Source organism: Seriola dumerili, unplaced genomic scaffold, assembly GCF_002260705.1.
Source record: "Seriola dumerili isolate Sdu_G_001 unplaced genomic scaffold, Sdu_1.0 BDQW01000068.1, whole genome shotgun sequence".
NCBI lineage: Eukaryota > Metazoa > Chordata > Actinopteri > Carangiformes > Carangidae > Seriola > Seriola dumerili.
In genome coordinates, this window is record NW_019174323.1 from 15,539,424 (window position 1) to 15,552,362 (window position 12,939).

Below are 12,939 nucleotides of genomic sequence, written 5' to 3' on the forward strand. Positions count from 1 at the left end.
TCTTTAGGTCAGTCATGTGATGCGTCTGTGTCATAATAGATTGAAAGGTCAGCGTCAGGGTAGTGGAGCTTTTGCAAAGAGTAGTATCGGGTATCGGGTCATGTTCCCACTAATGAAAACGGATTTGAAAACACTATGTATTTGCCGAAGGTGTTTAATACTTTTCTGTCTTGTTTGTTTGATGTTGTCAAATAATTAAATTGTACATTTGTACATTAGTAGCACCAGCTTGTGAGAGCGCTCTTGAATCAACAGATCATTTTGAGAAAGAGAAAGATGGCCACTTGCTCGGCTCGTTCTTCAGGGTAAATCTCTTGTGTTTCACTATAGCCAGAGACACGACACAGGTGTTGTTGTTTGTATTGTTCCTGTTAATTGCATAAATACAGAGTAGAGATTGATGTGACAGTCATAAGGGCCAGCTGTTCAGACATTCAGTTAAATCACTGTTTTGTACTTGTGCAGAAACCGAATAAAAAATAAAAAAAAAGTCAATTATAGCTGTATTGTGTACACACAGACCGAGCAATAACAGAGGGAGTCAGAGGCAGCAGAAGGCGGCAGCTGCAGTAAATATTGCTGTGAAAGTGGAAATACTGTGAGAGACTGAGAAGCTGACGATTACATGTCACCATTCTAAGAAAAGCTCAGTTTTTCCCCTCTCTCTCTCAAAAAAAAAAAAAAACAACATTAAATGATGTTGGTTATGGGAAGTGATCTCAAATTTATGTGCTTTGGAGAGCAGTAAAAGCGTTTTTGTTTTTTTTTCATGGTTAGCGGCTCCTCTGTTCGGTGATAGGAGAAACTCTAGGATCGCCCAAGAGAAACATTTGTTTCACAAAACATTACAGAAAAGTTAAATCCATAAAGAGAATCAGTGACCCAATAAAAAAAAAACAAAATATAATATGAGTCTGAAATGTTGACGAACTAACCTAACTAACGAGACATTAGTTCCAGCAGATGTTAGTGATGGGATCAGCTGAGCGGTTGTTTGTTTTTTGCCGTTATGTTGTGATTTTGACCGTTTGGTTATATCACAACTGGTATGTAGGTCTTCTTCTTTCAACGTCAGGGGGATGTGACACAGGAATGCCTCCCACCCCCACCCAGTCATCTGTGGCACACACACACACACACACACAGGAACATAGAGTTGACGCCCCGCTGTAGCCAGAATGTCCACGCTCGCAAACACACACACACACCCTTGGCACGGATTTCACCAGCTGTTGACCAATCAGACCATTGCTACGTTACATCATTGTAACTGCCACTGTCCTCCGAATATCCTTCCCCAAACAGAGTGAACCTCTTTGTTTGAGTCTGTTTGGCCTCGCCTTTACATTTGAAATGAAAAAGTTTCTAATTTAAAGACTGGGGGCTCGTGTTGTTGCTTTTGAGAACAGCCAAATACAAGCCACAACTGATACACACACACAAATATCAGATAGATATTTACACCCCCACAAACGCACTAGGTACATTACTGAGAGTTAGAGCAGTGATGAATGTAGATAATCTTTGTGTGTGGCGGTCGATGCATCAGTCCACACTCTCTCCTCTGTCTTCACGCTCCTTTTTAAAGATCAGCTCCAGACTATTGGGCATCAAGAATTGATATCCCTCAGACTCCCAGGCACAGTCCATCTATCAGACTTAACGCAGACAGTTGGCCTTTGAAATAGTTTACATTGTCTGCAATCTACAAATCTTGAAAAGTCAACATCGCGTAAGGAGTATTTTCTGTTTAAAATATCCATAAAACTGTCGCGAAGCATCCCTCTGTCCATGCTGATTTTAGAATATGTAAGACTTTAATCAGGGTATATGAGTATTTGGCATGTGAAAAGATTTTGCCGTTGTGTGTGTTGGAATTCGTGCCTCTGCAAAATGCATCCAAATGTAGGAAAAACTGTATGGAACAATGTGACTGACTGAGCTCCCACAGGGGAGTATGGTTATATTTTGGCTAATGAAACTGCTGAGTTGGGGTTTGGTCACGGTTACAGTCATGTGGTTCCATGAGGTATGGCTGACTGTTTGCTCCCGTAAAAACTTTACTTTCCTAAGCCAAGCTAGCGCCAACGACTGCTAACTGAACACTTTCTGCAGCTGCTCCAATGTAAAAGCCGCAAGGATCCGAGCAGCATAGTAACAGCCCACAGAAAACAACTGCACTTTCAATTTTCTTAGTGATAATAGAATTAGGCTTGGACTGCAGAAAGACTGCTTTATTCCTGCACACACAGCATGCTGCGCAGGCCCGTCAGCCCACTGAGCTGTGATATGAGTGTGTGGTTTAGAAATAGCAGTCTGGACCTTCTCGTCTGCAGCCTCTTCTGCTTTGAATCTGTCTTCCTCTATAGCTGTATGTGTTCACTCGTTGTCACTTGCTGAAAGGAGCATCACGACACAAGTCTGTGCGAGTCTGTGCTGCACTCATCTCCATCTCTCCACCCACCCCCCACCCCCCCATCCCTCTCTCCATGCAGCACTGAAAAGCCCGGCAGCCTTTCACGAACAGCGGAGGAGTCTGGAGCGAGCGAGGGTGAGTGTCTTACGCACAGTACAAACATACGTGAAACATATGTACTGTACAAACAGCATAACACAAAGTAATTGAATTCTACTTTTATTATAGACACTTATCAGGATCTAAATCAAAACCATGGGTGGTCCACAAACCACCCATGGTATGAAGCCACATTAACCATCAGGGTTGCATAGTATTAACAGCATGTTTCTTTGTTTTTTCTTTTAATAGTGAGGTTCAGACTGACATGCAACATGCCAACATGTAATTTTGCTTAGTGAAAATTGTGATTAATTATCTGCATCTGTGTCACACTCTTTAGCTTGATGCTTTAGCATTAGCCATGAGAACCGTCCCAAACAAAGCTGCATTAACTTCACCCACAAAAATAAAAAAGGAAAAGGAAAAGAAATGCACGTGATGGCACGTTGCTTAATACTTGCTATCTGGTGAGTGTCATGCTGAGACACTACGACAGTGCAACCAACATGGCGACTAAAAAAACTATGTGATCAGTAGCAGTTTATTGAATTGTAACAAGTGTCCATTTTTTTCTTTATCATCTTCCCTACAACCTTTATTCTCTCTCATCCTTCTGCTTGTGATCCTCTGTCTTCCATTTGCTCCCCCACCATGATGTGTGCGTCTCCTGTGTTTTCCCCCAGACCGAGGACTATCTGAAGAGGAAGATCCGGAGTCGCCCTGAGCGCTCCGAGCTCGTCAGGATGCACATTCTGGAGGGTGAGTTTTTAACCTTTAGATTCAGAAGGATTCTCTTAGTGAGAACAAAAGTGTAGAGTGAAAGGCTGAAGTCAGTCAGGTGAAATACACGAAACTTCATTTTAAAAGGAATCATACATTAAACAAAACAGTTCCTACTTTGTATTTACTCTTGGACTTTGGTTAAACTGTAATTTCTTATTATTTGACAGCAACATTTGAGTTTGAAATAAGGCCTTTCCCATGCTCCGCAGTTGTGTCTGCATGTGTTTGTCTCCATGAGGTGATGTGTTTGTTTTATATACCAGCTTGGTGCCGTTCAACTTGTTGTCCCCCGGTTAATGTAAAGTCTCAGATAGATATTTTCTCTTTCAAGTAGCAGCTGGTTTCTTTTTGGTTTGGTTTTTAAATAGAGCTTGAATTCTAATTCAGGAAGTGCTTAAAAAAAAAGAGGCCCAAAACACAGTATCTGTGATCTCCAGAAAGCCAGCTTCCTGTCTCTGTGGATTTTTTTCACAATATTAACATGGACTACAATATATGTCAATTTATATCCCACGGGTACGAAGCACTTACATGCTGCCATCTTGTTATATTATAGGTCAAACTGAACCGCTAGATGAATGAATTTGCGTGCATGCATGTTGTTGTGTTGTTTCCTGCACAGAGACGTCAGCAGAGCCGTCCCTGCAGGCCAAGCAACTGCAGCTGAAGAGAGCACGACTGGCCGACGACCTCAACGACAAGATCTCCCACAGACCAGGTCCCATCGAACTGGTTCACAAGAACATCCTGTCTGTCACCTGCCCTCTGCAGCACTCACTGCTGGGTGGGTACACACACCTCACAACATTCAGTCGCACACACTTATTAACAGTCTAAACGGTCACATGTCCTTGCAGAAAGTGCACACATCCAATAAGAACATTGGTGCGGAGTCACATTTACAATCATTATCACACAATACAAGCACACACAGATACACACAACCATGCAGTCACAAAGACGGTCAGGAGCAGTCACAAAGCCCAACCAACAAACAGCACAGTCGAACGTTTGTACACACACACACACACACACACACATATATACATTCAGACACATTATTTATCCAGGCTGAATTGTTTAAAGAGACAGACAGCAGAGTTTAGCAAGTACAAATAAAGGAAGAACAAAACATTCCCAAGAAAACTCTTTTCTCGTCCCTTTATGACGCTCAAACGAGCTGCAGCAGAGATACACACTTTTACACAGCACCTGCGGGATTCATAAAGACTGGCGAACAAAATATGGAAGTCCTAAAGGTGCATTCAGACTGCATGTAAAGTGGTTTTGGCCACACCTAACTGTTGGACGCTTGGTGAATTCATTGGAGCGTACAGCTCAGGGATGAGTGCTCGAGTTAAAACATGTTCACCTCTATTGTTTCATTACCTTAAACCTCACATTCAGTCTGAACACACCTTTAGTTACAACATTCGGGTGTCCACATACATTTGTAATACAGTATATTGGAGGTGAGTGTGTGAACACATACTGCTTAGTAGCCCAGGGTTTCATCATCTCAGTGGATGTGATAATAAAAACTAAACCACACAACTTTTGACTAATAAGTCACAGAAATGACACAATGTCTTTATGTGCACATAATACTGTTTTGAAACTTGGTCAGGCATTACTTCTCTAAACTTACTCATTGCTGTTTTGCAATGTTCATCACAGAGACCATGTTACAGATTGTGAGGGAATGAACTGCTTGACTTCTGTGGTTTGGGAAAATTCTTAGACTCACAATCCATTTTCACTTTTTTACTGGAGAGAGAAGTTCATGAGAAATCACCAAAGAGACGCCACCGTGACTCAGTTCATTGAATCTGGAAACACTTCTGCTCTGTCACAGATTCTCCAAAGGGAGCCGGGGGAGAGAGCTCGTCTTTAGATGAAGACAGCAGTGATGCTCTGTCACCAGATCAGCTGACCAATCACGATTCTCCCCTGAGTGCCGTTCCCCAGTTGTCCCCCTCTGATGCACTCACCCAGAATGGGGACATTTCTCCCACACAGGTATCATCACAGGAGAGACTCACTTAAAGTTGAAATTATTATTTAACAAAACAAAAAATTCAAATGAAATGAATTTGCCAAGCGGTGGATAAACATGACTGCGCCATTAACCAGAGTCATTCTTTCCTCAGTTCCTTACTCAGCCCCCTCCTCCACCTCCTCCACCACCTCCTCCCCAGGTGAATGGGTCACCCGCCTCCCCACCCCCAAAATTGACAAATGGAACGACGGTGAACTCTCGTCCCTCTACTGGACAGATCAAGGTGCGCAAACGCTGGTTATTTTCCTGTCTTCATACACAATAATGCAGCATTAGGTTGTTTCAAATTGAACATCCTGCAGATTTGATGACTTATTAATAAATGTGACCTTGATCTTTATTTGCGGAGCAGCTATTACCGGCTAACGCTCCCTCATGTCTTCTTTCCCTTACTTCCTCCTCCATGAACACATTTCTCACGTTCTGTCCCCAGTCTCAGGCTAAGACGAGTTCAGATCGTCCCCCGCAGAGGTCTAAGAAACCAAAGGACAGCAAACCCAAGGTCAGCATGTGCTTTGTTTCATTTTCATTCTGACAGGCACTGACACAGGATTCATGACTCCGATGAATAATATTCATCCAAAATACTGGAGTATGAAGAGACATCGAATAATGGCAGCTGTCGGCACATCATTTTCAGCCTGCCTCATTACAGCAGTTCAGCTCTTGTTTTCATGTCGGTTCCTGTAAAACCTAAACTTAAACATTTTCACATTTAACATCATACATGGAGAAATCCATCATAGAAGAGGAAGATGTACCAGTTTCTGCAACCGCAGGTTCCTCAGTACCAGAAACACACACTTGTTCTTTTCAACTGGAACTATTTTTTTGTTGTAGTTATGTTATTACCAATGATCTGTCCTTTTGTCAAAGTTTTATTCAGAGTTTTAAAAAATGTCCAGAAAGGTTTCAGATATCAGTAACGTATGTAGATCGATGAGTATCGCACATTAAGGACATCTACTAGTGTAAAAGTATAAAAGAGTGGAATTGTCCTTTGAACTCTCTCCGTCATCTGGGTGTAGGTGAAGAAGCTGAAGTACCACCAGTACATCCCTCCAGACCAGAAAGCAGACAAGGAGCGTCCGCCACAGATGGACTCGTCGTACGCGAAGCTCCTTCAGCAGCAGCAGCTCTTCCTGCAGCTGCAGATCCTCAGCCAGCAACAGCAGCACTACAACTACCACACCATCCTGCCCGCGCCTCCCAAGTGAGTGTCAAGCACCACAGTGGTAATACTAATAAGAAAAAAATATCGCTGAGCATTCCCTGTTCCTTCAGAGAAGTAGGAGAGATGGATATTCACACTTTCTCGTTTTCTGGCTCCTCTCCAGGCCTCCAACCGAGCAGCCCCCCACAACCAACTCTGGCCCCTCCCCCTCCCGCAGCGTTCCCACAACGACCACCATGGCGTCCTCCAGTCAGAGCGGGACTGCCCGTCAGAGCCAAGCTGCAGTGGGAGGAGCCAAACCCGGCACTCTGCCAGCCAACCTGGATGAGTTCAAAGTAATTCAAACAACTAAATTAACTGAATACATTTTTAAGATGTTTCAGCTACTTGTAGTCATCTATCGAAGGAGATCAGGAAGTGTGTTGCCGACTCACACAATGATCACTAAGTGCTTTTTGATCTATAAAGTCCAAGTTCAAGAACATGTTGAATTTTACTGCAAAATTTGGCAGCTGACTATTATTATTTTATGTGTAAAAGAAATTTTTACTAGTAACGTCAAACATTGCTGTCCCATCACACCTACTGGAAATGCTATTTAAAGGTCCAACAAAATCATGTCTTGTGACTGATTTGAAACATTTGAAGAGTCCAAGTGTCAAATAGAGAAAAATGTCATGGGTTTAACCCCTCAGATTAGTCATAGGACCTTTTTGAGAGGCCAGGCTCCCAGATGGGGAACCTCAGGCTTATCAATTGTTTTCTTCTTTCACTTTGAGTCAATGGTTGTTTGGTTTTTCATCAGGTCGCTGAGCTGAAACAGGAACTGAAGTTACGTGGTTTGACCGTCTCAGGCACCAAGAACGATCTCATTGAGAGGCTCCGCCACTACCAGGAGCAAAATTGCGGCAACGCAGTGGTTTTGAAGAATGGCATATTGCAGCAGAGCCAGCAGGGCGCTAACTCAGCCGCTAGCACCATCACATCCTCTCCGACCACAACTACCACCGCTGACCACCAGTCAGGAGAGGGCGGGTTTAAGTTAGCGTTGTCCTCGTTGGCTCATGCGGTCCCTGGGAGAGTCATGCGTTTTGGCAGCACCAGCTCCAGCCCTCCCGTGTCACCTACTCCGTCTGAGAGGTCGCTGGCAGGGATGAGTCCAGACGAGACAAGCTGCAATGGAGACATGTTTGGAGAGATGGTGAGATCTGTATGTGAAGCAAATGGCATGTTTATGATTAAATTACTTTTTTTTATGTAGTCTCTTAGTTCCTAACATCCTCTTCTTGTCCTGTTCTCCTTCAGGTGAGCTCTCCCTTGACTCAACTCACCCTGCACCCATCTCCTCAGCACCCGTCAAACATCTCTCCGCTCTCCAAGGTCAAAGAGGAGATCCAGAGCCCATGCAGCCTGTCCAGGTCTTCAGCTGCCTCGCGTCAGACTCCAGAGCCCCTGCCAGGGGTAGCCATGGACACGTCTTCCATGGACAAAGACCAGATGCTCCAGGAGAAAGACAAACAGATCGAGGAGTTGACCAGGATGCTGAGGCAGAAGCAGAGGCTAGTGGAGACCCTCAGGTCCCAGCTGGAGCAGGGAAAAATGGCAGTTGGATTAGTCTCAGAGAAGGAAGGAGGAGAGAAGAGCAAAACATCCCCAGAGGTTAAACTTCAAACTCTAATAAAAGCCTCGGCCATTCAACCCCCGACTCTCCCCAACGGCATTGTGGTGAAGGTGAAGAAGGAGGTGGAGTCTGAGGAAGAAATGGAGGGAGTAACGGAGGAGGCCCTGGGAAAGAAGCTGGCCCAGCCGATGCAGTGCTCTCAAGAGACTCTGCTCAGGCTGCAGCAGATTCATCGTCTGCAGGTCCAACAAGCTGAACAGCAGAAACAGCAGCTACTACAACAACAACCCAAACAGCAGCAGAGTCAGGTGCAACTGCAGAGGGTGCCGGAGGCTAAAGCAAACCCTCAAAAACAACAACAGCAGAAGAAAGAAGCTCAAATCCTGCTCCATCAGCAGCAGCAACTCCAGCAGCTCATCATACAGCAAACCCAACAGAAACAGCTGCAGGCCCAGCAGAAGTTAGCACAGCAGAAGCTGGCCCAGCAGAAACTCACGCAACAGAAGCTCGTGCAGCAGAACCAGCTCAAACAGACCCAAGGGCAAGTTCAACAGAGCCAGCAGAAGAGCCAAGTTCAGCTGAAGCAGGTCCAGGTGCAGATCCAGAACCAGACGGCGGCAAGCCAGAAGCCTGCAGTGACCCAAGCCCAGCAGAGGAAACAGCTGAAGACTCAGCAGAGGCAGCAGCAGAAACAGCAGACGGCAGCTGTCGCCACGCAACAGGTGAAGACCCTGACCACATTCAGCACCATCGTCAGCCCTCGCTGAGTGTCATTATAATTTAGAGAGAGTAGAATAATTTGTGCAGCTAACGTTGCTCATATGTTGAAGTTTCATCATGTTTTAACGTCATCGAGAATCTTAATTATATCAAAATATTAAAATGGAAAAACGTCCTGTTTCATTTCCAGGTGACTCCGGTCTTCATCAACCAACAGAACAGCACTCAGATCCACACTCAGGCCATTTCATTAGACCTCCTCAAGGCCAACGGCACACCCACGCTGGTCGCCGACAGCAACGGCAACCACTACCTGATCGCTCTCACCAGTCACACCACAGATGGACAGAATGGAGTGTCTTCATTGGCCAAAACCAACGGACGCATCACGCTGCAGGTACGGTAAAATGTATATTCTCTGATGGACTGTGCCGGGTTAATGTGCGGTGAAATATTTATCTGAATCTTCCTCCGCTCCTCGTTCTTTTGCAGAGATTGCAGTCGACTCCAAGTAAACTCCCCAGCACCGACAGCCAATCAAAAGAGCAGACAGAGGCCGAGCCTGTGAGCCAGCCAATCAAAAAGGTACGACCCAGACTCAGGATGTCACTATAAAACATGCTTTTTAATCACTCTTTTGACAGTACACATGTATGTTCCCATGTTACCCAACTTTTTAACTTTTAACATCTCACCAAATAGATTCATTATTCATCATAAGATTTAAAGTTGTAATGTTTTAGATTATAGTTTTGAATGACCTATCTGAGACAGTTTTATCATATTGAGTTCTTAAAACTAATTTTGTAGACTTATATTTACACATACACATATATAAATGAATCATAATTATTTTACAGTTTTTAAATTTTCAGTCTTCCCTTTTATCTTGTTTTTTTAAATCAAATTCACAATTTTTTTTCCTGTCTTCTACAAAGTAAATACCTTAATGTCGTGTATAAATAACATGATGGAAGTATTTGATTTGAAGTTATCATTCAATAAAACAGTTTGGCTGTTAATCAGAGGGTTGATGGTTCAAACCGTAGTTGTGTGTCACTGAAGTCAAGACACTGAACCCTAAATTGCTCCCACTGTGTGTGAAGCAGCACCGTCTCCATCCTCCAGGCAGTAACATCCCTCTGCCACAAGGTGTCGCCACCAACACAGTTAATCAAAATCAAACTGTGAACCGATGAAATGTGAAGAAGCAGCCTGTTACTCAGAGATAATGCTTCACCAGCCAATCACAGTTGAGTATTCAACATATGTCTCTGCCATGTTTTTCTCTTCAGGGACAGAAGGCGGGGCTGCACCTGGACACTAATGGTGTTCCACAGCCCAGCCTGTCAGCCACAGCTCCGCCCAACCTGCAGCCTTTCTTCGACGACATGTCGGACAGCGAAAGCCAAAGCAGCTTAATCTCATCTCTCAAGGTAACACCAGCGTCTTCTCCTCCTCCGCTCCTGGCATTTCCCGTCGTCGCGTCATCTCTACTGCTCAGTCTACTGCTCCACATGTTGTAAACTTCATTAACCTTTTTCTCCTTGTTTCTTCTCTTTTCCTTTTTCATTTCATCACTTCATCACTCCATCCTGGCAGAGAGAGGAGGTGTGTCCGCCTTACGACCGGCACACACTGTTCACCCCTCCCTCTCCCAAACCCAACACCTCCCTTCCCACTCAACGCTCCAAAGTATGTCCTCTAGCATGTCTTTTCTTTCCATCTCTCCTTTAATGTTGTTCTTTTCTCTCTGTCTCTCCATTTTCTATCTTATTTCTTCACTCTGAATTTTATGTGCACATCAACTTTGAAGTGTGTCTGTCATCAGTTTGATGTTTTGTGTCTTCCAGTTTTCGTCTTTTTTGATGTTATGTTGTGTATTTTTGATGTTGCCCACTTTTCTCAGTCTGCCTTCACTTTTAGTTATTGCCTACATTTCCCAGAATACTTCAGGCAGCCCCCAGAGAGCTGTTTACTTTAATTCAGATTTGAGACACCTGCAGGGTAGAAAGAGTGACTTGATGGTCAGTCAAACTAATCTGTTATATATTTATCTGCCAATGTGCATAGCAACGTATTGAGAATCGGCCTCATTGAATATGTTTTCATATGACATATGATGTGTGTGGGTAAGAGTGTGCAATGACAGAAACTCCTAATGAAAGGCTGCTGCGGTTTAAAAAGGTTTGGGAACTGCTGGTTTAGATAAAGGAAAACAGGCTGCACACCACATTGTTAGATTGTTGTAAAATTGCAGCTGTAATATGATGTCATCTACATTCGGCCGGTTATCGAATGAAATAAGAAAAAATATAAAGCAAAGAAACAAAATGAGCTGCAAAATGCAGAGTTTATCTCTGTATTTCACGAGGTGGAGTTGGTTTCACTGCAGGTTTGTCTGTTGTGCATCGTGTTTGTTTACTTGGTGGCTGAGGAATAATGTGTTCCTCTCTGTTTGCAGGAGAATGGCGTGAATAGTCAGCACATGGACGACCTGTTTGACATCCTGCTGAAGAGTGGAGGTAATGAACTCTTGGAGACACGGAGAGAAAGACGTCCTGAGTCTGTCGTCTCCGGTTGTTGATGAGCTTTTTCTCTTTCTGTCCTTCAGAGATCCCTGGCTTCAAGGCCAACCCGGACCCTTCCCTCGCCCCTCTCCACTCTGACCCGCCCTCCCCATCTTCTCCCCCATCCCCCCTCCACCTTTCCCCTCCCACCCCTACAGAGCCCCTCATCTCCCCTCAGCCCTCCGTGGGAGAGCCCTGCGCCGGCAGTGGACGCCTGGAGGACTTCCTGGAGAGCACCACTGGCGCCCCTCTGCTGGGCGTGGAGCCCGATGGCGGCCTGACGCTGATCGACGACCTGCACAGCCAAATGCTGAGCACGCCCAGCATCCTGGACCACCCTCCCTCCCCCATGGACACATCCGACCTGGGCTTCTCCCCCCATTCCACAGGGTTGGACTTTGGCGACGCCGCCTTGGACAGCATGGACTGGCTGGATATTTCCATGGTGGGGAGCGCCAGCGGAGGGAGCGGGGGCGGCGGAGGCGGAAGAGGGGGAGGAGGAGGAGCTGGTGCAGGAGACGGAGGGACAAGTCTGGCCCCGCTGGCGCCGCACACTCCGCCGAGCGTCTTCTCAGCTGATTTTCTGGACAGCACGGACCTGCAGCTGCACTGGGAGTCGTGTCTGTAGCTCGGCACACAGACGCACTCACACACACACACACACACACACGCACACACACACACACACTCGCTCACACTGTGTACAGGCTCTGTCTTTATTTCATGCACATACAGAAACCTTCTCTATGCTGTCTCTACCACTCGAGGGGTCACTGGCACATGCAAACACGCACACACACACACACACACACACACACATTTACACAATTTGCCCTGTCTTTCACTGGCTGTTACTGTATGCAGGATGAGGTGAAAAAAGAAACATAGAAATTAAATTCATAGAAAGGACTTGAATTTGGTGGGACTGAAGTGGACTTTGAATTTTAATTCTATGGGGGATTCATACAGGAGACTGTAAAATCCCATCACCTGCATTTATAACCAGGTTAAATTGAACCAGCAGAAAACTGTAGGTCACTGTAATAACGTCATTTCATCCCTTGGAAAACGGTTTGAGGAGGGACCGTCAGCGGCGTTTTACTCCGGCTCCTCGAGATGGCAGAGTGTGTGTCAGTGCCTCCTAAACTTTGCACTTATGCTGAATCTGATTGGTTTAAAGGGGGGGGGGGGCGGGCGTTCGGGGGCCGACAGCTCAATCTTAGCGCTGTGTGGTGAGGGCTGAGTCAATGCCACGATGTGCTAGATTGATCGGTTGATGCTGTGAAAAGAAAGAGCGCAGTTGGTGGTCTCGTCACCTCACCGTGGTAACCTGAACCCCGCCCACACTAGTCAAAAACAAAAACAAAACAAAAAAAACAACCGTCATTGGTTGACAGTTGCTATTGAAATGAACCATATCAGTGGCGACAGTTTGAATTGAAGCCTCAGTGGAGGTTGCTTATTATTGGTAACATTATGGTAGACCACTATGTA

At 45.2% G+C, this 12,939-nt stretch overlaps 1 protein-coding gene across 3 annotated transcripts in view; it reads left to right on the forward strand.

Moving 5' to 3' along the window:
• LOC111219901 (MKL/myocardin-like protein 1) overlaps window positions 1-12,623 on the forward strand; it is a 42,008-nt gene extending 29,385 nt beyond the window's left edge. For 2 of the 3 annotated variants that reach the window (XM_022742746.1, XM_022742747.1), the window contains 15 exons: window positions 2,496-2,551; window positions 3,202-3,277; window positions 3,924-4,085; window positions 5,157-5,320; window positions 5,452-5,583; window positions 5,794-5,862; window positions 6,389-6,573; window positions 6,698-6,869; window positions 7,340-7,735; window positions 7,840-8,877; window positions 9,066-9,272; window positions 9,368-9,460; window positions 10,171-10,311; window positions 11,340-11,400; window positions 11,490-12,623. In XM_022742746.1, coding sequence (XP_022598467.1) covers window positions 2,496-2,551; window positions 3,202-3,277; window positions 3,924-4,085; window positions 5,157-5,320; window positions 5,452-5,583; window positions 5,794-5,862; window positions 6,389-6,573; window positions 6,698-6,869; window positions 7,340-7,735; window positions 7,840-8,877; window positions 9,066-9,272; window positions 9,368-9,460; window positions 10,171-10,311; window positions 11,340-11,400; window positions 11,490-12,073 — 3,536 coding nt within the window. In that variant the 3' untranslated portion in view covers window positions 12,074-12,623. Of the gene's footprint in view, window positions 1-2,495; window positions 2,552-3,201; window positions 3,278-3,923; window positions 4,086-5,156; window positions 5,321-5,451; window positions 5,584-5,793; window positions 5,863-6,388; window positions 6,574-6,697; window positions 6,870-7,339; window positions 7,745-7,839; window positions 8,878-9,065; window positions 9,273-9,367; window positions 9,461-10,170; window positions 10,312-11,339; window positions 11,401-11,489 lie in introns of all 3 variants that reach the window. The other variant, XM_022742745.1, reaches the window with a different exon arrangement.
• The last annotated feature ends 316 nt before the right edge of the window (window positions 12,624-12,939 follow it).